The following is a 22,481-nucleotide window of genomic DNA, read 5'->3' on the forward strand; positions in this document are numbered from 1 at the left end:
CAGTCTGGAGCTCTGCAGCATCACTATACAAGAGAGGACACACTGCCCATGTGGTTACACTGAAAGAGAAGCACAGCTTCACTCTTTTTGGGGCCTAAATTCCAGGACCACAGTGATAAAATGGAAAAGAGATGGGGAGCACAGCCTCCCCTGCTCTTCTCTCAGTGAAAGGAGATGTGCTGAACACCTCCAAGCAATGGCAGCCTGAAGGGGAGAAAAAAGGTCCTTGGGACAATGAAAACAAAAGCACACACTGCAGGCAGTCTGGTGTATATAAGAAAAACTCCATGGACAGATCCCATTCTCCAAGTGCACACCACTGTTTCCATGGGATCCCAGTTCCCAGCTGTGTCATCTGCATAGATGGAGGCAAAAGCACCCACAGAGTGGTGGTGCTGAGATGCATTCTCTCTGGAAGGCCTCTCCCAAAAGAGGCCCACAAGCCTGAGCCAACTCCCTCCCTCATCACTCAGCTGGAAGGTGACACATCATGCTGCTGGATTTCACCCACCAAGCACCTATACAACGCTGGCAGAAAGAAAGAAAGCAGCTTTCTACACTGTTGCTGTGGAAGCAAGAAACAGTAGTAGCAACAGGAAGCAACAGGAAGGCCATGAACACTGACCTAAGGGTAAAGACATTCCTGATCCAAGATGTTTTTGTGCACTTCTTGGGCTCCACATGCTTTTTGCAGAAGGGAACTTCACAGACCAACAATAAAGCCAGTTGATAACCTACATTCCAGTCCCAGACTGAACTCTGCTGCTTAAAAGCATCACCACTACTCAACTGCATCAACAGCTTTTCATTCTCCTCACAAAGTATCAGACCTCTGACAGCCAGCAGAGCTTGAGGAGTTGCAGACAGCTCACCAATCTTTTACCAGCAGAAATCTGGATGACTCCTAAGTTTGGTTGCCCCAAACAGATTCCACTCAAGCACAGATCCATGTTCACAGCACTGGAGCAGAGGAAAGCAGCTCCAGGTCCTTCACTGACACCTTGTGTCAGAAGCAGGAACTGAATACAACAGCGACCACCAGGCAGGTTCCAAACGCTCCCAGCTCATGAGTGCTGCACAGGGCCTCAGCTGAGAAACAACCAGAGCACCAGGACTTTTGGAGCTGAAAGAAGGGATTAAATGCGTTATTGCTGAAGAGTTCAAGAGAAAGATTAAAGCAAAACAGTTCTCACACACACCCCCTCAATCCTGGACATGTCTTTCTGCACTTCTTAAGGCCAGCTCAGGGGCCTGCCTGACCACAGACAGCCCATTTGGCTCTCTGTTTCTGACTCAACAAGGGAGAGCTTGGATCAGATTACCTTGTGATCAGACAAGCAGAGACAACACGGAATCACACAGAAAAGCATGACTTCCTCCCTTCCAGCAGCACTGAACTGCCAGCCCAAGTCCTGAGGCACACAAGTCAATCCTTTTTTGCTTCCTCACTGATCTGGGCACAGCAGCTGGAGCATCATTTCAGACCTGGTGTCCTACAAGCAGCCAGATACCCAATTCCCAGGGCCAGACCTAGAACAGCCTTGGTCCTTCAGGCTTTCTCTATATCCAAGGCAATCACTTGCTCCAGGACTGAGACTAACTGCAGAGCCAAACACATGAGAGGCAGCAGCAAAGACAAAACAGAGAGTAGGGAAGAATCTATCAGTAATTTATGTCCCAGTACTTATTCTGGCTGCTAATATATTAGCCACTGCCTGAATTTAGTGCAGATGAGCATCTGGAGAGAAAGAAACACATTAAAAGTCTGTGGAGCACAGAAAATAAGTATTGAAATGGGAAAATCAGCACTAAAAGGAAAGAGAAAAGAAATTGTTTGATCAAAGACCCATGTAAGTAATAAAGAACAATGCTCCTTTGAAGAAAAATTCCTCTCCAAAAGCTTGCTAAGCAGGGGAATGGTGAGCCAAGTGAAGAAGGAACAAGACTGGCAGTGAATTTGGAAGAGCCTTCAGGTTCTGAATGAAGTGTGACCAAGAGCACAGCAGCAGCCACCACCAGAGAGCTGCTGGGGACAGAACAGCAACAATACCATGAAAAACATATGGGAACTCCAATGTGACTCATTCCAAATGCAGCCAACACCACTCCAAGGGAGAACTAGGTTTAAGCAGCTTGGTTCAGAAACTGAGAGAAAAGAGAAGCTCCAAGTACAGAAGGACTCCAAAGAGGAAGTTATCTGCAGGAAAGGTGAAAAAGTCACAGCTCAGGGCATGCTGAGACTTGTGACTACCAAGAGAGCAGAAGTGACTCCTACTGCTCTCTTTCAGGCCCTGGGCTCCACAGGAGGAATGACAGTGACTGCTGCAAGAAAAGAGCTGCAAAAAAAAGAGAAAATTAGTTTCTGTCCTAAAAATATACTAGGAATTTTAAAGGTAGAGACTGGGGCATAACACAGCACTCAATTCCCATTCTAGTGTTACCTGGAGTGAGCAGCATCCAGGGTTCACCTGGCCAGGGATTCATCTAAACTGTCAATGCCAATTAACCACCCAGCAATGACTGTCTAGATAAAACTGATGCTTAACTAATTTTTTAGAAGAAATTAGGATTCAAAAATTATAGTTCTGCCGACCAAAACAGTCAACATTCTGGATACATGTGTTTCTAGTTTATTTCAAGACAGGCCTGGTGTTAATCTTTGTGATTTGTGACCCAGGTTCTATACACCAAAGAGTGAAAACTGCTAAGCAGATCACTGATCAGAGGAAAAATTTAAGCTGACCACAGAACTGCAGAATAGTTTGGGTTGGAAGGACCTTCAAAGTTTATGTCCAACTGCCTGCAGCGATGAGCAGTGATATCTTCAACTGGACCAGGCTGTTTAGAGCTCCATTCAACCTGGCCTTGAATGTTTTCAAGAATGGGGCATCCACCACCTCTCTGGATGACCTGTGCCAGCCTTTCATCACCCTCATTGTAAAAAAAAAAAAAAAAAAAAAAAAGATCCTCACAGCTCTGCAAGTTTGTACACACTGATCTAGAAAAAAAAGATGATGGCTGGAAATCAGAAAGCCTCTAAAGAGATCTCAAAATCACAGGCAACAGGTAATTCACTAGAGAATTTACTCAGATGTGCACCAGATTTTTTTCTACTAGTGATCCTTCAATAACAGCAGGTACCTTCCTAGGTGACCCGATCTTCTTAAAACTAATCATGGATATCAGGGATCTTTGATTATACCAATAACCTTATTCTAAGCCTTTAAAAAGCTTCCTTGCCCTTTAGGGAGTGAAGGCACAAAAACTACTCACCAGGCTCCCAAACCCCACAGGGCACAGTCACAGGGCCACCTTAGGACAGCAGTGGGAGCCCCAGCTCCCGCACAGCGCTGTGTCAGCCGCTGCAATCACCCGGCCGGGCTGCCCGGGAAACTGAGTCAGCTGAGGCGGGGTGGGGGACAGCACGGGACAGCGACCGGTCCTCAGCCATGGGGTGAGGAGGGAACAGCGCCTCAGAAACGCCGCTGCCGGCTCTTTTCCCCACTGCCAGGCAGTCCCTCGCCTCCCCACTGCCCCCCGCCATGTCCCCTCAGCCCACAGCCCGGACATTCCCCTCAGGATGGCGGGGAGGGGGGGGGGCTGCTCCTGCTTGCCTCAGGCCTCCACCGCCACTCACCCTCCAGGCTCTCGCACTGCACCAGGTTCACGTAGTCGCCTTGCCGGAGTACCCCCGCTTTAAAGCCGCGCACCAGCCCTTCCAGGTACCCGTTATCCACGTTAAAATAGAGCTCCGGGAAACACGACATGGCGGCAGCGACGAGACGGCAGCGCTACCGCCCGCCGCCTCACGTGACTGGCGGCGGGTCACGTGGCCGCTGCCCCTTCCCGGCAGCCATTGCGGGGCGGGAACGGCCTGAGGCGATGGCGGCCGCCATGACGCCCTGCCCGCCGAGCCCCTGCTCCGGCTGCATTGCGAGGCTTCCCTGCGCTGCACCTAAGCCACCGTGAGCCACGCAGGCAAAAGTGGAATATACAAGTAAAGTTCGCGGTGTTGCTTACTGCCGAGACACCACTTCTACTAGCCAAGAAATACCAAGCTAGTTAAAGGGCTTTGCCAAGAGCTAGTCTGTAAAAAAATAATTTTGTTTGATGTAGAGGTGCTGCAAAGTGTGGGATGTATCAAGGTTATCTTAAGTAAGGATGTTTTTTGACATAAGACCTCATCAGGAAGAAGGAAGACCTAATCAGTGGAACAGGCAGCAGCCAGCAACCCTCACTGAAGAATATCCTGGAACAAGCTTTAATGATGTAATAACTCAAGATGGTGATGAATGTCTACATGTACATTGTTAACCTGGTGAAATACTCGAGGCCCATGTATCCTAGAGCTAAGCTATCTTCATTGTAACACTAAAAATCACGCCTGCTGATCAAAAACACCCTTCCCCTGAGCATGAGTAGAAGTTAGCTGGAGTTCCATGAATTCTATGGAAATTATTAACCAATCTTAATAGTGGGGCTGTGCTTGGGAAATGACTGAACCTGAACTTCTCTGTGTAAGTAATGGCACAGAAAGTGTGGTGGGGTGTGCTGGATTTGTGGAATAACCCCGAGCACCCAGGCTGGGGCAGCTCTGAAATAAACAATCACTGTCTCTCTGAAGTGTGTCATTATCAGCTCGGTGCACACCAAGGAACAAACCCGATTTTGTGGGTAACAGCAGCATAGCCAGAACATCACCTGGGGCACCCCTGGTGCTGAAACACCACTTATGCAGCCAGGAGAGGCACATCTGGTTGACAGGGATGTGTCCTGGAAGTGTGGACGCTGTGCACAGGCCACCCTCACCTTGCTGCCACCCCTGTCCCCTGAGAGCCCGAGCAGACACATCACACCACTCCCACCGTGCAGTGGCTTTTGCAAAGGGCTGCTTGACTTTATTGGAGCTGCAGAGCAGGAGGAGCACGCAGGGGCGAGGGGCTGGCGCTAGTTCTTGCCGCAGGGGAAGGTGGTGCTGATTTTCCTGCAGTAACAAAAGGCGTTGAAGAAGCGGCAGTAGCAGGTGGCGCAGGGGTCACAGCAGGGGATCTGGTGGCCCAGGCAGGACTCCAGCAGACGGACGCAGCGCCGGGGGGAGCGCTCCTCACGGCCCTCAGCTTGCAGTTCTGTGGATGACGCCTGCAGGGGAGACAGGAGGAAGAGGAGGGCAAGAGCTGGTCCTGGACCACTGTACCAGCAACAAAGAACTGCGTGGGAGAGAGCCAAGAGTGGCTGCTGAAACCTGGCATTGCTGTTGTGTGCAACTTTGGGCTCTGATTTCTGTTGGAAATCACTGCTGAGCCCTCTGCAAGCATTGCTGCCTCATCCATGGTGTCTCAAGGCCTTTCTGCACACACTTACTTTGAAGTACAGCCTGGATTTTAGCAAACAGTGCTGTACCTTTTGCCCAAACAGAGGCACCAGGGCTGAGCCAGGCAACACAGGGCACTGCCCAGCAAGCTCCTGCTCTGCAGAGACTTCCTGGGCTGCACTTGAGGTTAATTAAATGGATTTCAGGAGCACAGGCTTGGACCACTCTCCGTTGAGTGCTGGAGCCCCTTTGCAGGTCTGAGCAGCATCAGCTCATCCCAGCTCCTCAGGTGATGGACAGATAGTCCTGTCCCAGACAGCACTGTGCTGGGCTCCAAACCCCCAGCCCCAGGGACACAGAGAAGGCTGCAGTGGCCTGAAGCTGCCCCACTCTTAGGGGTGTCTGTAAGAAAGCTCAGGGAGCCGTACCTGTGGTTCCAGCAGGCTGCTTCTCTGCACAAGGTCACCATCAGCTTCTTGGACCCCCAGGGCCATCTGCTCAAACTCCAGCCTTGGGAGAGCTCCTGTGAGATACAAGAGAGACTGGACAAGGAGGTTGCTGGAGGGGCAGCTTTGATTCTTCTCCCTTTGCTTATATGTCTCCACAGAAAAAACCCCATTCCCTATGGGCTGCCAAGCTACTGTCACTAGCCAGGGCCAGGAGAAGCTGTGCTGCTTTAAGGGGATCCCCTAACTGTGGGTGTGGATCCCCAGTTCAGTTTTGGGGCCCAGGAGCAGCTGGTGGGGGCAGTGAGGAGCACTGGACTGACCTGGCTCGGCAGACGCCTCCTTGGCTCTGCGCTGCAGGCTGGTGTGGCGGGCTCTGTCCACCCGCTCCAGCCCCCCGCTCGCCTTCTGCAGGTGGCCACAGCTGAGGTCAGCAGTCCTGAGATCCAGGGCAGCTTGGATCCCCTGCAGCAGCCCACAGCACAGCAGCAGCACGTTCAGCATGGTCCTGGGGGACAACCTGTGCAGAGGAGCCTGGCCAGCATCAGCCCACCTGCTGGCAGCCTGGCCTGTCCCCTCCACTGCTGCCACCCTTCACCACCCAGAAAGTGCCGTGTCAGTGAGGGGCAGCCTCTGCCTGCACAGCCACCACTCCCAGCTGTTTGTTTCCTTGGACTTGAGAGCCTTTTTTTGAGTTCACAGACACCTGGCAGCAGGAGCCCCCAAAGCTCTCCCGTGCTGTGGAGCACTTCACATGTGAGCACATTCATGATCTCCCCACAGAAAGGGCTGACCAGCAAAGAATGGACTGACATTTGATCTTTTTTTGTGGCAGTTCAGGTTCTTCTGCCCCACACACAGAGGCCACCAGACCATTGTGGTGCAGTGTGTGGCTATAACACCTGACATGGCTCCTGCCAGGCTCTGAGCCTGGAAGTGCCACTAGAATCTGAGTGCTGGGCAGGGAGATGGACCACAGCATACACGGCTGAGGGTCAGGCTGTGGGCTTTGGGGGCCTGAAGGCTCTAAAAAGTAGGTGAACTCTTAGGGAGCAAAAGGAAAGGGGCAGGAGGTGGTATCCCAGTTGCTGCTGTCAGCCAAGTCCTGGGAAACACTGTGCCTGCTGCTTGGGCCGCCTTGAGGTTCCAAACCTGACTCCAGCATCCCAGTGCTGGCCACTCCTCATTTCCCCATCCCACAGAACCACCCAGCCCTTTGCTGGGAGAGGCCCCTCTGCACAGCCCCACAGCCCTGGGTGTCACATCCCACACACTCCCAGCCCCTTCCCGGGGTAGGCACTGACCTCTCCCAGCAGAGAGGGGATTGCTGTCCGCCGCTCCACTGAGCTCGCTGCAAGCGCCGCTGCCGCTCTCGGTCTGTGTCTTCCTCCCCACATGTTTACTGGGATTTATATCAGCTTTTTATTAATTAAGTGCTGCAGCCACATGACTTCACTAACTACCAGGTAGGTGGGAGTCTCTGGAAAACGGGCTTTGTCTGGATAGAGAGGCAGCCAGTGGGGTGATGCATGGGAGGGGGGACTCCTGCTTTGTGCCTTGCACAGCTGCGAGAAGGAACAGATCCCTGTTTGCTCCAAACTCCCAGGTTTCTTGGAAGTGATCCCCACTGTCCTAGCAGCTCGCTTCCCTTTCCAGCACCAAGGCTGCAGCCTGAGGACATCTCCTAGTTCCTAAATACAGAAATAACAGGGCTACAGTCTCCTCACCAAAATCATGCCAAGCTTGACTGGTTTTCAAAGGGAGTGTTGTCTCTCTGTATCTCCTGGCAAGCATCCACTCATAGTGCAGAACCTCCAGAAGTCCTCCAGCTCCTGACCACATACCATGTGCAGATTCTATAGGCTTCCACCTGTGATATCTGCATCTCTTACTCATGTCTTATTTGGAAAACTGCATGTCCCCAAAGTCAGGCTCCTTTGAGGAGCACTTGTGGCCTTGAGTGGCTTCAGCCCAGCAAGGAATTGGGGGAATAAGACATAATAGGAAGGGTTCAGCAGGCTCTGATACACCCAGCAGGGAAGGCTGACAGCCCAGGCTCTGCCTCACCAGGCAGTTCCTAGAGCAGAAGGAACCCCGAGGCCTCCCAGCAGAGCATGAGCCACTGCTCCTGGCTGCAGCACCACCTCTGGGGCTCTTTGCAGGCTTCCTCTGCTCCTACATCCCCTGTCCCAGCACGATCTGATTCCTGCTGCATTTGAGGGACAAGGTGAGCAGGCCAGGACCAGTGAGGAGCTCATCTGCCGGGTGTCATTTTCTCCAGCTGGGAGTGGCTGCTGGAGGCACTCCCCACCCATCTGGGTCCCCCAGTGCACAACACCCAGTCAGGATCTCCTGCCTGGGTGCCTCCTGCACCCCACATGCCTGGACAGACTCATCTTGGGTGCGAGGCAGGTTTGGCAGCCCTTTCCATTCCCGAGGCCCGGGTGGGTGCCGAGTCCAGCCCCAGCTCTCCATTGCTCAGCGCCGGGGACTCCGGCTCCGCAGTGCGTGCTGCCCCGGTCCCCGCTGACACCAGCCCCCGCACGGAGCCCTCAGCACAGCTCATTAGAGCCTGTTTGCAGCCGGCGGGGCCGCGGGCCAGGACTTCTGGGAAGGCATTAGCGGGAACGAGGGCGGCCGCGTTGAGAGCTTTTTAATCTGCAGGAGCAACATCTGCTTTGTGCGCATCCCGATGGCCAGTAACGAGCTAAATGAGGCGGCCGGCCGCTCGCCGGGCCGCTTCCAGGAAAAGACGGCTTAAAGCGAGGGGGAAAGGGGGGGCAGAGCTGCGCTCCTGGTTCAGTGGTTCGGGCTCCAGCGAGGGTGGGAGCGGGCGATGGAGTGGGTCAGTGGCACAGCAGAGCTGTCCGTGAGCGGGCATCCCGGGCAGGAGCCTCCGACCGCGGGACCCTCCGGAGACAATTCGGGCTGGGGGCTCTCCCTCTCCTCCTGGAAGTATCCAGGCAGGCGGGCGGCTCGTTTAGCTCATCACCAGCCCTCGTTACCGCTAAGGCCAACAGAGTCCCCACTACCCCAAGCGGGCAGTAAGGAGCCGGGTACCCGTAGGGTGCCTCGCAGGAGGTGCGATGAGCATCGCCCCGGCTCAGCCCCGCCGGGCCGGGCCCTTTAAGGCGCGATCCCGGAGCCGCCCTGACGTCAGCGGGGCGGGCGCGCCCGGGCACCGCAGCCCCGCGGCCGCAGCTCCGCGCCCCGGTGAGTGCGGCTCCGCCGGGGCGCACCGGGGACAGCGGCTGGGTGGGGATCGGGGAGCGTGGGGGTCCCCGGGGTGCTGAGGTCTGGAGGTGAGGACATGGGTGTTGGGGATTGGAGATGGGGATACAGGAGTCACAGGGGTGCTGGAGACCTGAAGGCTGGCGTTATGGGGATGGCCCGGAGTGGTGGGGACTGGAGATGGAGATGTGGGGTTGCCCAGAGGTGGTGGGTAGTGGAGGGGAGCATACTGGGGTAGCCAGGATGCTGAATACCTGGAGGTTTGCCTTATTGGGGTGCCCAGGATGCTGGGATCTGGGAGTAAGGGGTGACAGGGGTGCTGGCAATTTGGAGGTAAGTGTATGGAGTGCTCAGGCTGCTGTAAACTAGGAGAGAAGGGGTATGGCGCTACTCAGGGTAATGAGGGACTGGAGGCAGGAGTATTGGGGTGCCCAGAGTGCTGCAGTTGTGGACACCTGGAGGAGAGGGTATCAGGATGTCCTGGGATGCTGGGAAATAGAGGGATTTACCAGGATATCCAGGATGCTGGGAACTGAAAGGGGAGTGTTGGAGTGCTCAAGATGCTGGAGTCCTGGACATGGAGAGTATGGGGTGCCCTAGGATACTCAGGAGATGGAAGGTGAAAGTATTGAGATCTCCAGAGTACTAGAAACTGGAGCTGGAGATACAGATGGGGGTGGAGGTTCTGGAATGGGGACTGGGAGGTGAAGTGCCAGGGATGCCCAGGCTCCTGGGGACCTGATGTCCTGGCAGTGCTGGTGCTTGGTCCTGGTATTTGGGAGCACCCCATCCCTCACCCCTCATTGCTCAGCATCTCCTCTGTCCCACAGTGCCTGATGCCTGTCCCCACCTGACGACAGCGCCATGGCCGGGGCACAGGGCTGCGGCGAGGGCAAGATCGCGGGGCTGTACGACCTGGAGCGCACGCTGGGCAAGGGCCACTTCGCAGTGGTGAAGCTGGCCCGGCACGTCTTCACCGGGCAGCGCGTGGCCGTCAAGGTGATCGACAAGAGCAAGCTGGCGGGGGAGGCGGCGGGGCAGCTCCTGCAGGAGGTGCGCTGCATGAAGCTGGTGCAGCACCCCAACGTGGTGCGCCTCTACGAGGTCATCGACACCCACACCAAGCTCTACCTCATCCTGGAGCTGGGTGATGGTGGGGACATGTTTGACCACATCATGCGGCACGAGGGCGGCCTGGCCGAGCCGCGGGCCAAGCACTACTTTGCCCAGATCGTCCACGCCATCTCCTATTGCCACAAGCTGCACGTGGTGCACCGCGACCTCAAGCCCGAGAACGTGGTCTTCTTCCAGGAGCAAGGGGTGGTCAAACTCACCGACTTTGGCTTCAGCAACCGCTTCCAGCCCGGCAAGATGCTCACCACCAGCTGTGGCTCCCTGGCCTACTCGGCACCAGAGATCCTGCTTGGGGATGAGTACGATGCTCCAGCTGTTGGTAAGGGCTGTGGGGTACCCTGGGGACCTGCCTCTCTCCTCTCCATGCCTGGAGCATGGTTCTGCCAGCTGGGTACCACCTCCCACTTGGCCCCTTACACTAGGAGCACATGGTGGCACTGCTGTCCCTGCAAGTAGCAAGCTTGTCCCTTGGATGCTTGGCAGCCCAGCCCTGCCTGGCACAGGAGGGTCTTCTCTGCAGAGACTATCCCGGTACCCACAGAGATCCCAGAGAGCGGTGGCTGCCAGAGGGAGGAGAAAGCCCAAGCAGGCTGTGAGCCTGGTGTGGCCCCCGCCAGGAGAAGCAGTGTGAGGATACAGCTGCCAGCAATCTGGCGCTGGTGGTTATTTGGCTGGGTGAGGCCGGAAGGAAATCTGGTCGGGATGCTGTTTGGGTGGAGGAGCTCTGAAAGTTTCCTTTGCTCCATCCCCACCCTGAAAACCACTTCCTCCCCATGGCTCCCAGTGCTCTTCATCCCCTGGCCAGGATGCAGGGGTCTGGGGAGACTGTCCCAGGGCACAGGGAGCTGGGCTGGGGGCTCCAAGAGGCTCTGCTGTGCCAGAGGGGACGTAGGAGGGAAGCAGTATCCAAGCTGGCTGGCTGGCTGGAATTAGGGCAGGAGGATTTAGCAAAGCAAAACACGAGCCCTTAAAGCGAAAGCCCAGTGTTGGCTCAGGGAAAGGCGGATCCCGAGTCGAGAACAGGGATAGCTTATGGAGGCGGCAGAAAAACAAGCTGGTGGCGCTGCAAAGGGAAGTGAAGGGAGAAAACCGACGCAGATGAGAAATTTTCAAACACTTGACTTAAGCAGCTGAAGGTATTAACGGAGCGCCTCAGGGCGTGCTCAGCATCCTAAACCCACACATCTGCAGGAATTTGTGTTCTGGGCAGGAGGAGCCAGTGAAGATGCTTCTGGCTCCATCACTGTCCCCAGGACGGGAATCCTGCTCCAGCTGGTCCCCCTGCAGCTGGAGAGCCCAGATCCCTGTTATGTCACTCTGCAGTTGCTGTAATGTCTTCTAAAGCACAGCCCAGTGCCAGGATGGTTACGGTGGGGTTTGGGAATCAGGAAGCTGAGGAATGACATGAAACAGTGCTGTGGGTGGATATGTGACGGGGGGAGCAGAGAGGGAGGCAGAGCTCAGGGCTGGCTTTCCTGTCCCTGCCTGAAAAAGTTGATAATGCCTCAACTGCTTTGGTGAAGTCTCTTGAGACCTGGTTGGATATGAGGATCGGCAGGTGCTTCCCTGCTTTGGTGGGAGTATGGTCCCCCCATCTGTGGGGCAAGATCTGGGAACTGTTACCTCCAATGAACATCCCAGTGAGCACTGGTCTCCACTGGAGCAGCACTGGGGGCTTGGGGGGGCAGCCCCTCCCAGAATCCCTGGGGTGGGGAATCTCCTGGGCTATAGTGAGTGCAACCTGAACTGCTACTGCTGCTTCTTGCAGACATCTGGAGCCTGGGAGTCATCCTCTACATGCTGGTATGTGGCCACCCTCCCTTCCAGGAGGCCAACGACAGCGAGACCCTGACCATGATCATGGACTGCCGCTACACCGTCCCGCCACACGTGTCGGCACAGTGCGCTGAGTGAGCACCACCCCTCACTGTACCCCAGACCCCAACTGCTGCCCCCGGGGTGGCTGCCCCAGCCCTGGCAGATGCCTGGGAGCTGAGGTGGGAAGAGCAGGCAAAGCTGCTTCCTTTGAGGTTCACACAGTGCTGCAGGGCTGCAATGTCACTCCTTTCCCCCAGCCTCATCTCCAGGATGCTGCAGCGGGACCCGAAGCAGCGAGCGTCCCTGGAGCAGATCGAGGGCCACGCGTGGCTGCAGGGGGTGGACCCGTCCCCTGCCAGCCGCTCCCTGCTGCCCCTCACCTCCCACAAGCGCGTGTCTGAGGAGGAGCACGAGATCATCCTGCAGGCCATGATGTGCGGGAACATCGCGGATCGGGACACCATCCAGGAGTGAGTGATGGGATGCGGGGGTGGGAGCCCCGGTGAAGGGTCTGGGGGTCCCTCCAGGCACGTTCCTTATGTGCTGATGCACCTCCCTCGGTCCCACCCAGGGCGCTGGAAGCCGACCGCTACAACCACATCACGGCCACCTATTTCCTGCTGGCAGAGAGGATGCTGCGGGAGAAGCAGGAGAAGCAGGGCCACCGCCTCAGTCTTGTCTACAACCTGGCCAAGGAGGTTCAGAGCAGGTGAGCCGCCCATCCTGTGTCACCCCAGGTCAGTCCCCTGTCCTTTTCCTTGTCACAGCCCTTGCGATGCCCAGCTGGCTACTGACACCTCTCTCCTCTTCCTCAGGCCGAACCTGTCAGACACGTTTGGCTCTGTGGGCAGCGCCGGCAGCCTGCTGCCCTTCCCGGAGACAGGCGGCCTGGCCGGGGGCTGCCGGCTGCCCCCTGGGGGGGACATGGGCGGCCGGCAGCCCACCGGGACCCTGCTGAAGGTCCCTGCCGTTGACACCACCATCACCAAGAGCACCCCGGCCCTGCAGCAGATCTGTGAGGAGGAAGAGGAGGATGAGGAGGAGGAGGAGAGGCCCAGCGCGATGGAGAGGAAGAGCAGCTCTCTGAACCAGGAGCAGATGCGAGCCTTCCTGCGCGCCCACCGCCCGGCCGGCCGCGGGGAGGTCTGGGGGCCGGGGGTGGAGCTGGGGGGCCGGGCTGGGCGCTCGGGGGCGGCCTGGGCTGGGAAGGGAGTGAGTGGGGGCCGGGGGCCCCCGGTGCTGCAGGGAAATGGAGCTGAGCCCCCAAGGAAGGAGGAGGACACAGAGCCTGGGCGCTCCTCAGCAGAGTTCCCCAAGGAAAGGGGAGCTGTCCTATCACCCCAGAGCAGCTCAGCCGCAGTTCCCCAGGTACTGGGGGCACAGACAACTCCTGCTACGTTCCCAAGTCCTGCAGACACGTCCCCAGGGCAGGGGGAACACATCAGCCTGGCCCAACAGTTGGTGGAGAACTCAGGCCCTGAAGGGGGTGCAGAGAATGTGATCAAGCTGGACCCGGGCAAGAGCAAGGGGGGCAGCCTGCGGGACAGGCTCCTGCAGTTCCCACTCTGTGAGAAGGCCCTGGCCTTCAAGCTGCGGCCGGGCTCCAAGGAGAGCCTCCTGTCACTGGGGCAGTTCAACTGCTGCCATGTCATTTAAGGCCCTGGGACTGGCCCCGCTGTGGGCTCTGGGAGGGCGCCCACTCCCCTGCCTTTGGTCTGTGGTGGCTGTGGGGCTAGTGGGTGGCACAGTGCCCTGCTTTGTCACCCACGGTGGCCACCCTGCCAGCACCCAGCTCTGGAACCTGCTGTGACAGACCACCCCCCAGACAGGCCTGCCCAGGGTGAAGCAGACTGGGGTCCATCCCCACTCTGGCCAATGTGTCCCCTGACCTCCAGGACAGCTCCATGACCCTGCCGGAATGGGATGGACCACGACACTTTTTTAACTACTAGAAATAATTTTTTTAAATAGTCTATTTTAATGTAATTAAATAGAGATTGCTATATCCCCCCCAGTGCCCCAGCCCCACAGTGTGCATGGCCCGGGGCTGGGCTGTCCTGCCTGCAGCCCCCCCACCAGCCCTGGCCGGGGCCAGGCACAGCCTGGCCCCTGCTCCCAGGCCGTCCCCTGGGCCCTCCCTGCAAATAAGCTTCCTATTTATTATCTCTTTGTTTTCTTGCTGGCAAGAAATGAATGACGACGGAGGCGTGGGCCGGAGCTCGGCCTGAGCTGTGGCACATGCGCGTGGAAGGATCGGAGCCGCTGGGAAGCAAAGTTTGTCAGGACAATAAACTAAGCTTGTGGGTTGATGTGGGTGCAGTGTCGTTGCAAAAACATCACTGTCTCTCCAGTCAAGGGGCCAGGGATGGCTTCCCTGGCATCAGGGGTGGCTTTAAGGGAGCACCCACCTGAACTGGGGTGGGCAGGGGCCCAGAAGGGAGCTCAGGGCAGCCACAGATGGTTCTAAGGACACGGATGATGAACACCCAAAGAGAGAGGGTCTGGGCATGCCAGAAGGCAGGTGGAGGGTGCTGCACATCTCCATGAGAGTGAATCACACTCAGCCCCAGAGTTTCCCCAATAGCTTTCCCCAGTCTCAGCCTGGAGCTACCCATGAGCCCCCAGTTTCAAACCCAGCCTGGACTTTCTTCCCTCCCTCCAGTTCTGCTGTTCCTCTTCTATCCATCCTCCTTTCTCCATCTTTTCGGGTGTACCCAGATAGCTCCCTTGTCTGTCCTCATCATCCAGCATGAGCTCTCTCTGAGTACTGGGAGGTTGGAAGAACAGGGCAATGCTGTGTGGGTCTCAGGGGGGATGGAGCCAGCTCTGAACAGCTTGGGGAGTTGATGATAGGAAAAGAAGGAGAAAGGGAGTGCCCTGGGGACCCTGCAGCCCTTCCAGGGCCCCAGCAACAGAAGGGAATGCTGCTTCTGCCCACACGTTCCCTTTCTTGATCCTAAAGGATAAAGCCACCGCCTGAACAGGGGCTTGAACCCTGGACCCTCAGATTAAAAGTCTGATGCTCTCCCAACTGAACTATCCAGGCTCACATTTGGTCTCAGGGGTGCATGTCTGTGACAGACAGGGGAGACTCCGCTTTCCTGCAGCATTGCAGGGACACTGTGGGGACTCGCTTTGGTATTTCCCACTCCCACGCCACCCCAGCGAGGCAGCCGGCGGGGCCAGACTGAACACGCGGGTTCTGGGAGTCTCCCCGGGCACTGATCAGGCACAGGGATGCGCCCTGGAAGGCGCCGGTGCCGCAGGGATGCAGGAGCCGAGGGGAGCAGGATGCTGCGGAGCGGCTGTGAAGCCCCCGCCGCTGCCAGAGGGAGGCAGGAGGGTCCGGCGGGGCACAGGGGCAGCAGCGGCGGCTGTGGCCGCTCAGGGCTCCGGGCTCCGTCTGTGCCTGCAGCAGCCTCGGGTGAATCCGAGTCCCGGCGGCGCTGCCGCAGCAGCCGCGTTACAGCAGCAGGGAGGCGGCTGCGGGGAGCTGGGCTGCACAGATCGAGCTTGGATGGGCACTGCAGGTGCCACTCCACATATCCTCTTGCCCTTCCTCCCCATTCTTCAGGAAGGGGCTCCTGTGCTCCACGGGGAACCCACTCTGCCAGTCCAGCCTTGCCAAGCTCGGAAGGGACTGGAGATTAAAGCCTACCCAACTGCAGACGGGGTAGGGGAGCCCCAGGGACAGCCCGCAGAGAGCCCCGTGGGGCCTCTTCAGACACCTCGTGGGCACTAATTAGCTTCATTAGAGCAGCATCAGTGATGGCATCGCCCCCCCTTCTGCTGAGGCTGGGGACAGCACTAATGAGCCCGGGGAACGGCGGCCTCGGGACGGCCCTGGAGGGGAGATCTGAGCCCGTACGTACGGTGGGACTGAGCGTGGTGTCGACTGAACAAGAACACAAGCTTAATTACCCTAATTAATTAGAGCCCGCTGCTTTTAACCCGTAGAGCCGTGACCCTAGGGAGGCACCCCCGCGAGGTGCATCGGGCTCGGGGAGGACATGGATATGGCGGTCCCTGGATCCCACAGAGAGGCACCGCAAGGACCTCACACCCTTCAGACCCTTCCGGGAGGTGCTCGGAGGCTGCAGCCTACGGACAGGGACTGTCAGTCTCCTCTGCATTCCGCGAGCAGAAGGTTCCCGAGCGCGTTTCCGCCGCTGCTCCCCCCGGCCCTTTCTGTGCCTTTTCGGCCGCCGTTAGCCCGGCCCATGGGGCAGAGCCCCGCCCACCCGGAAGGGCCCGGCCGGGACCACGTGTTGGCAGCGTCATGGCGTCGGCGCCCAAGCGGTTCAAGGTACGGGGCAGCCGGGGGCTCCCGGGGAGCCGGGGACACGCCGGCGCTCAAGAGATCCGCGATCGGCCTCGTGGCTCCTTTCCCCTTCACCCCGTGTTTCCATCCACAGGCGGCGGTCGAGAGCGGCGCCCAGGGGAAGAGCAGTGCCGACCCCCTCTCCGGGTTCCTGGCATGGTGCGGGCGGGCCGGAGTGGAGCTGAGCCCCAAGGTGAGGCACGGTGAGCCGGGCCGGGCATGCCCCAGCTCCGCCCTGGGCTCTTCGCTCCGCCCCTGAGCGCTCCTTGTGGCCCAGGTCCGCCTGAGCAGGGAGGGCGCGGTGGCGGGGTACGGGATGCTGGCCGCCGAGCAGCTGGAGGCGGGAGAGGTGCTGTTCACCATCCCTCGCACGGCGCTACTGTCCCAGCACACAACCTCCATCCACGCACTCTTGCAGGAAGGTGAGTGCAAACTTCTTTTGCCACTCGACTCTGTGCCTTTTACAGGAATAAATGGGTCTGTGGTAAAACCTCGGCAACATTCCTGATTTGTGCAAGATGCTGTAGGGCTGTTTGATACCCCTCGCTTCCCTAAGAGCTGTGCTGGACAGGGAGAAAAGTCCATCAGTGCAACATCTCCAACTTCTAAGTGACAGGCATACATGCTCTGCTGCTTGCCTTGAAGCACTGATAAGGAAATGAACAATTCCTTGGTTCCTGAAGGCACGCAGAGCCTCAGGCTGAGAAGGGCAACACCGTGGGGCCTGGCAGAGCTCATCCATAACTCCAGAGCAGTTCCCGGTCCTGGTTCAGCTCAGGACTAACCCAAGACAAACCAAAATAAAAGCTCAAGGGTGAAGACAGGCACAGAGGCTTGTCCTATCAGGTTTTGGTTCTGAAACGCAGAACAACTTAAGTTTTCTCCATTCTGTCTGGTTCTGTAGCCCAGGAGTCCCTGCAGAGCCAGTCTGGTTGGGTTCCTCTCCTGCTGGCCTTGCTACACGAGTACACAGCCAGCAACTCCCACTGGCAGCCGTACTTCTCCCTCTGGCAGGACTTCCAGAGCCTGGACCACCCCATGTTCTGGTAAGGTGGAAACAAGGGGGCTTGGGGAGGCTCAGTCTTACAGCTGAGGGCAGGCACAGTCCAGGGGCTGCTGAGTATTGTCCTGGGAAGGGATGTGGTCCTGCTGGTGACCCCAATCCTCTGTTCTAGCCTCATGCTGGCACTGGCCAGAGCCTGAGGCGCCCTCCTGGAGTTAATGTTACAAGCAGAGCTAGAGAACAAGGACCTAGAGAGCACAGGGAAGCTGAGATTTTTAAGAAAGGAGTTTATAGACCCTTCACCCTAGCACAGATAGAAAAATTCCTGCTTTTATTGTAACAGGCCTCAAGAAGAGCGAACAAGGCTCCTGCAGGGCACAGGCATCCCAGAAGCTGTGGACAAGGATCTAGCTAACATCCATTTGGAGTACAACTCCATCATCCTGCCTTTCATGGAGAGCCATCCTGACATCTTTGACCCCAAACTGCACACTCTGGAGTTGTATAAGGAGCTGGTGGCATTTGTCATGGCTTACAGGTGAGAAGTGAGGGCTTTGCTACAGCAAGAAGCACAGACAAGGAAGTCCAGTACAGACTACATTATAGGTTGCCGTTGCACAACAATCTAAGTGTAAATTGAAATTTGCCCTGTACAGCCATGTGTACCACTGGCTTGTCTTAGCTTTCAGGAACCTTTGGAGGAGGAAGAAGAAGATGAGAAGGGGCCCAATCCTCCCATGATGGTGCCTGTAGCAGATATTTTGAATCATGTGGCCAACCACAATGCCAACCTGGAATACTCTCCTGTGAGTGCAAAGCTGCTGTGCCAGGCAGCCACAGCTTGGTTCTGTTTTAGTAAGACCTTTGGGAATGGAGGCACAGCAAGGTGGGGTCTCAGCCCAGGGCAGCAAGTCTGGCCTGGGTCTCATATAAACAAAGCCCTGCTGCATGTTTGGTTAGGAGGAGCTCAGGGTCATCTGAGCTCTCTGAAAGCCCTTGTTGAGCAGTTGGATCTGCACAGCTCAGATGCTCTCCTCTCCCTGCTTGCAGCAATGTTTGAGGATGGTTACAACACAGCCTGTAGGGAAAGGACAGGAGATCTTCAACACGTATGGGCAGATGGCCAACTGGCAGCTGCTGCACATGTATGGCTTTGCAGAGCCCTACCCTGGCAACAGCCACGACACAGCCGACATCCAGATGGTGACACTGCGCAGGGCAGCGCTGCAGCGTGAGTGGCACCCCAGCCCCTCTGGGAGGGGATGGGACAGGGATCTCTGTTAAACAGGGATCTCATGAAAAATAAGCCTGTTCCACAGCATTTCAGGGGCATGTTCACAGTTCTGCTGTCTTCAAAACAGGTGCCAAAAGTGAAGCACAGCGGCAGCTGGTCTCAGAGCAGTGGGACTTCTTGTGCCAGCTGGAGATGGTGGGGGAGGAAGGCGCCTTTGTGCTTGGCTGGGATGAGGTGCTGACAGAGGAAGAGCTCTCTGTGACCCTCAAGGTAAGAATGGCTGGTGGGGGAAGAGCTGCAAAAGGGAGCACAGAGTGCAACTGGGCCAATCAGCAGTGCAGAATGGCTCAGTGAAGGGGACAAGCACTTGAAGGCAGTTTGGTACTAACAGTAAGCAGTGGTAGCAGGTGTGGCTGCCCATCTCCCACGTCATCTTCCTCTCCTGAAGTAGTAATCCATGTGTACTCACATATTTGTCTTGAGTGGCTCCATGGCCACTGCTCTTCTAGAAAGCTGTCTCAGCTTTGTAGGTGACAGCTGAGATGCTTTGCAAGACTTACCAATACCCAGATTTTCTGTTTTAATGTTCTTCTAACCCACAATTACTTGCACTTAGGTATCTAAGCCAGTTTTAGTCTCCTAACCTTTAGTGCAATTAAGGAGTAACTCACCTGGTCCACATGGCTCTTCTGTTTCACAGTGGAGAGCCTGATGTACTCACACTACCAGTGACTTACCCCCTTTGCCTGGGTCACTACAGGTGCTCTGCATGTCAGAAGAAGAATTCAAGGAGTATAAGGAGCAAGATGGCTGGGAAGACGACAGTGAGGAAGAGGAAAACTCTACCCTTTCAAATGAGGCCCTCTCCAGACTTAAAAGCCCTTGCAAGAAGCTCCTTTATGACAGTGTGCTGCTGACCCTGGAGTCCTATGGGGCAGACCTGAAAGCAGAGCAGGACTTGCTAAATAACAAGGAGGCTTATGAGAAACTGAGTCGAAGGGAGCAGCAAGCGCTGCACGTGCGCTACGGACAGAAAAGGATCTTGCATCAGCTGCTAGAGCTGGTACAATAGAAACCTCAGTGTCCTGGCCTGGAGCAGCCAGTGGCCATCTTTTCTATAGCAGAGAGGACAGATGGCAAGACTGACTACAGGTCCACTTGTCCCTCATACAGATTTTTAGCTACCTCTACATAAAGAAGTTTCTTCACAGCACAAAGGTGGTTTTGAGTGGTCTTAATGTACCATGAGAGCTCTGGAGCACAAATACCACCTCTTTCCAGAGGCCTTAAGAAACCACAGCCATCCTAATGGCTGTTTTAGGAACGCAGACATACACTGCCAGAACAGCAGAGGATTCCCTCATTCAACATTGGAAATTTAAGGCAAGAGCTGCTCCTTGTCTAGATTAGGAGGGCAGAAATTCTGCTGTTAGCTCTTACCTTAGAGAGTAAGAGTAAATATCTGGCAGGTGGACCTGCTGACAACACTAAATTGTACATACAACACTAAACCTGTACATATTTTATGTTGAACATTTTCAAGACTACAAGCCCATCTAGCTAGTCTTTATGAAGGCTCAGTATAACAAATATTTCCTTTTATTTCCACAAAAGGTATTTCTGTGTGGGCTTGAGAATTCTCTGGAGGAATACTGTCACAGTTCTACAACTGCCACAGGCTGAGAATTTGATACACTCCCTCTGCTTGATGCAGTTCTACCCTGAACTCACTTCAGTTTTGCACAATCAGCTAGTCCAAAATTTAAGAGCCATAAAGCTTGCACACAAGACACTGATCAATGGTTTGGGGTATTAGACTTGAAAGATACTGCCTTAAAAGATATCCATTTGTATCCCACTGGATGCCTGAATTCAGGAGATGTTTGCATTTGAATGGGGGAATCCTCAAACAGGGGCTCTCAGTGATGCTGGATTGTTCTACCATGGTGATTTAAGAACAGCCATATAATTTCTGGAAAACAATATAAAACTGTGTCCTTAGGATTGGAATGGGAGGCATAGTAAAAAGTATAGTGAAGAAGAAATGAGAACTGTCCACAGTTCCAACTTCAAAAGACTGTTTCAGCACAGCTGTTGATCTGGCAGAGAAATGCCATGGAACTGTAGTTCCTAGGCACAATCTACTCCTTGACACAGAGGTGACTAATATCTGGAACAGAAAGAGAGAGAATTCCCTCTGAGCTGCCACCCACTAGCACAGCTGGCTCAGTGATCCCTCAGAGCTGTTTTTTCCTCTATGCAGCAAATGCAAAGCCAGGTATGGAACCCCTTAAAAGCAGGAAATCCTGACCTCTCTGCCCACACCACAGCAGTCAACTAAAGCAGTCAGCTTTATAAGCTGATGTTATGTAAAAGGAAAGAAGCAAAGCACGATTTCCTAGCATCATCTAGGTTAAAGGACCTTGTAATACTAACAACACTGAAGCTAACCACAACCCTGGGGAGATTCCTGCTGCAGGGAGATCACAGCAGGGTGAAAGGCACTGGAAATTAAACTGATGGGCTGTCTACACTCTGTGTATCTCCACAGCAGTCTCCTGTCTGAGGCAAACTGCTCATGAACTTGCAACTAAGTCATTTCTATTTCCACACAACTGTCCTTCATGATGCAGTTCAAAGCAAGCCTCTGTCTAGTCATTACATTTGCCCACTGACCTCATGCTAGAGAACAAACCCAGCTCCTTTCAACAGGCAATGCCCAAAACACACGGGAAAACTGCAGGTTTTGGATGTGTGGAACAGGTTTTGGAAGGCACCAACTGGCCAGGATAGAATTGGAGAGAATAAGCACAGTGGCACGTGCTGCATGTCATGACTTTAATGTGTAACTACAGTATGCATACATACAAGAGTGGGAGAACTAAAGCCCAAGAACTAGAAAGGCTACAAAATACAACACGTGGACCAATACTTTACAAAACATTGAAAATCCTTACAAAATGGGCTGTATTGGTCCTTTGGGTTTTTTGTTTAGTTTTTTCTTTCTTTTTTTTTTCCTTTTTTTAGTTTTTTTTTTACAAACTTATACTGTGTTGTCACAGGGGAGGGTGGGGAAAGGTCTAGATTTTAACCCCTCATCTTCCAAAATTTACAACTGTCAAAAAAAAAAAAAAAAAAAAAGAAGCTATAGGCCTGGTCTCTGGTTTATTTACTGAAAACAGCTGACCCACACTCAAAGGGCCTGTTTCTTCTCCAACAAAAAGGAGGCATTCTCTGACTGCCATTCCACTTGCTGTCTATCAGCATTCAATGAGGGTGAGGGGAAAGCAACACTGAACCTTAACCCCTCCCTCACCCCCCTGTACTCCACAGAATTCCCATATTCCAAACACATCCACTTTTTTTTTTTTTTTTTTAACAACTTAATGATCTAAAGGTCCCCCATTCACATAAAGAAAAATAAGTTACTGGCTTTTCAATATTCTTTGGGAGTCTGGGAATGTCAGGACAAGGAGGTCTGCCCCAGACAAGTGCTTGGCATCAGTAGCTGCCCCTTTATTACAAGATGGACAGGCACCAGTTACCCACCTGCCTTTTACACAATTTGCACAAACCCAAAAGTCCAGACAAATGTTTCTGTTCCTTGTATTTACACTAGTTCAAATGATATTCACAGCATCTTCTGAAGTTTGGCCAAAAGTCAAAAAATTTGTTTCAAACTTTGGAACATGCCCACATAAGACTTTCACCCAGGGTCTGTTGTGTCTACCCAATCAAGGGGGCTGGGAAGGTCAGGAGGAGCCTTACAGAGTCTTCAGTCAGTTGATGGGATGGGACCTCCAGGCTGGCACTCTTACAATGCAGGATTCAGCTCATCTAACTGGCACCAGTCCCTTCCATAACTTGCTGGGCCTGCTTCTGCCCCATGCAGCACTGTGCAACCGACTGGAACAACCTGCAGAAGCAGAGCAATAGTAGGTGCATTTATGGCAGCAAATGGATGCTGTGACAGCACCAAAAAC

General features: G+C 54.9%; 5 protein-coding genes across 7 annotated transcripts in view; 2 read left to right on the forward strand and 3 right to left on the reverse strand.

Annotated features, from left to right (window-relative positions):
• Positions 1-3,817, reverse strand: part of ATP6V0D1 (ATPase H+ transporting V0 subunit d1) — a 34,167-nt gene extending 30,350 nt beyond the window's left edge. Inside the window, exon 1 of the mRNA XM_079315775.1 lies at positions 3,638-3,817. Within this exon, the coding sequence (XP_079171901.1) occupies positions 3,638-3,767 (130 nt within the window). The 5' untranslated portion in view covers positions 3,768-3,817. The remainder of the gene's footprint in view (positions 1-3,637) is intronic.
• Positions 3,818-4,873: 1,056 nt separating this feature from the next.
• AGRP (agouti related neuropeptide) lies at positions 4,874-8,857 on the reverse strand. The gene is made up of 4 exons (XM_079316514.1): positions 7,062-8,857; positions 6,072-6,277; positions 5,740-5,834; positions 4,874-5,139 (listed from the first exon to the last, which is right to left on the reverse strand). Exons 2-4 carry the CDS (start codon positions 6,259-6,261, stop codon positions 4,948-4,950), a joined length of 477 nt encoding a protein of 158 aa, XP_079172640.1. The 5' UTR covers positions 6,262-6,277; positions 7,062-8,857; the 3' UTR covers positions 4,874-4,947.
• A 38-nt stretch (positions 8,858-8,895) lies between these two features.
• Positions 8,896-13,733, forward strand: LOC306807185 (SNF-related serine/threonine-protein kinase-like). Of its 2 annotated transcripts, none has more exons than XM_079316512.1 (6): positions 8,896-8,970; positions 9,819-10,441; positions 11,891-12,032; positions 12,198-12,410; positions 12,512-12,649; positions 12,756-13,733. In XM_079316512.1, the coding sequence occupies exons 2-6, from the start codon at positions 9,853-9,855 to the stop codon at positions 13,594-13,596; spliced, it is 1,923 nt and encodes a 640-aa protein (XP_079172638.1). In that variant the 5' UTR covers positions 8,896-8,970; positions 9,819-9,852; the 3' UTR covers positions 13,597-13,733. The 2 variants fall into 2 exon arrangements, with proteins under 2 accessions (XP_079172638.1, XP_079172639.1); XM_079316513.1 differs by lacking the exon at positions 8,896-8,970 and adding an exon at positions 9,022-9,059.
• A 2,447-nt stretch (positions 13,734-16,180) lies between these two features.
• On the forward strand, positions 16,181-20,241 carry SETD6 (SET domain containing 6, protein lysine methyltransferase). The gene is made up of 9 exons (XM_079315774.1): positions 16,181-16,246; positions 16,356-16,454; positions 16,539-16,683; positions 17,166-17,307; positions 17,608-17,802; positions 17,947-18,070; positions 18,315-18,495; positions 18,626-18,768; positions 19,259-20,241. Exons 1-9 carry the CDS (start codon positions 16,220-16,222, stop codon positions 19,568-19,570), a joined length of 1,368 nt encoding a protein of 455 aa, XP_079171900.1. The 5' UTR covers positions 16,181-16,219; the 3' UTR covers positions 19,571-20,241.
• A 1,081-nt stretch (positions 20,242-21,322) lies between these two features.
• The window catches only part of CNOT1 (CCR4-NOT transcription complex subunit 1), a 54,127-nt gene continuing 52,968 nt past the window's right edge, over positions 21,323-22,481 (reverse strand). For both annotated transcript variants that reach the window (XM_079316539.1, XM_079316538.1), the window contains exon 49: positions 21,323-22,414. In XM_079316539.1, the coding sequence (XP_079172665.1) occupies positions 22,336-22,414 (79 nt within the window). In that variant the 3' untranslated portion in view covers positions 21,323-22,335. The remainder of the gene's footprint in view (positions 22,415-22,481) is intronic.

This window comes from Erithacus rubecula (genome assembly GCF_903797595.1).
Source record: "Erithacus rubecula genome assembly, chromosome: 12".
Lineage (NCBI taxonomy): Eukaryota > Metazoa > Chordata > Aves > Passeriformes > Muscicapidae > Erithacus > Erithacus rubecula.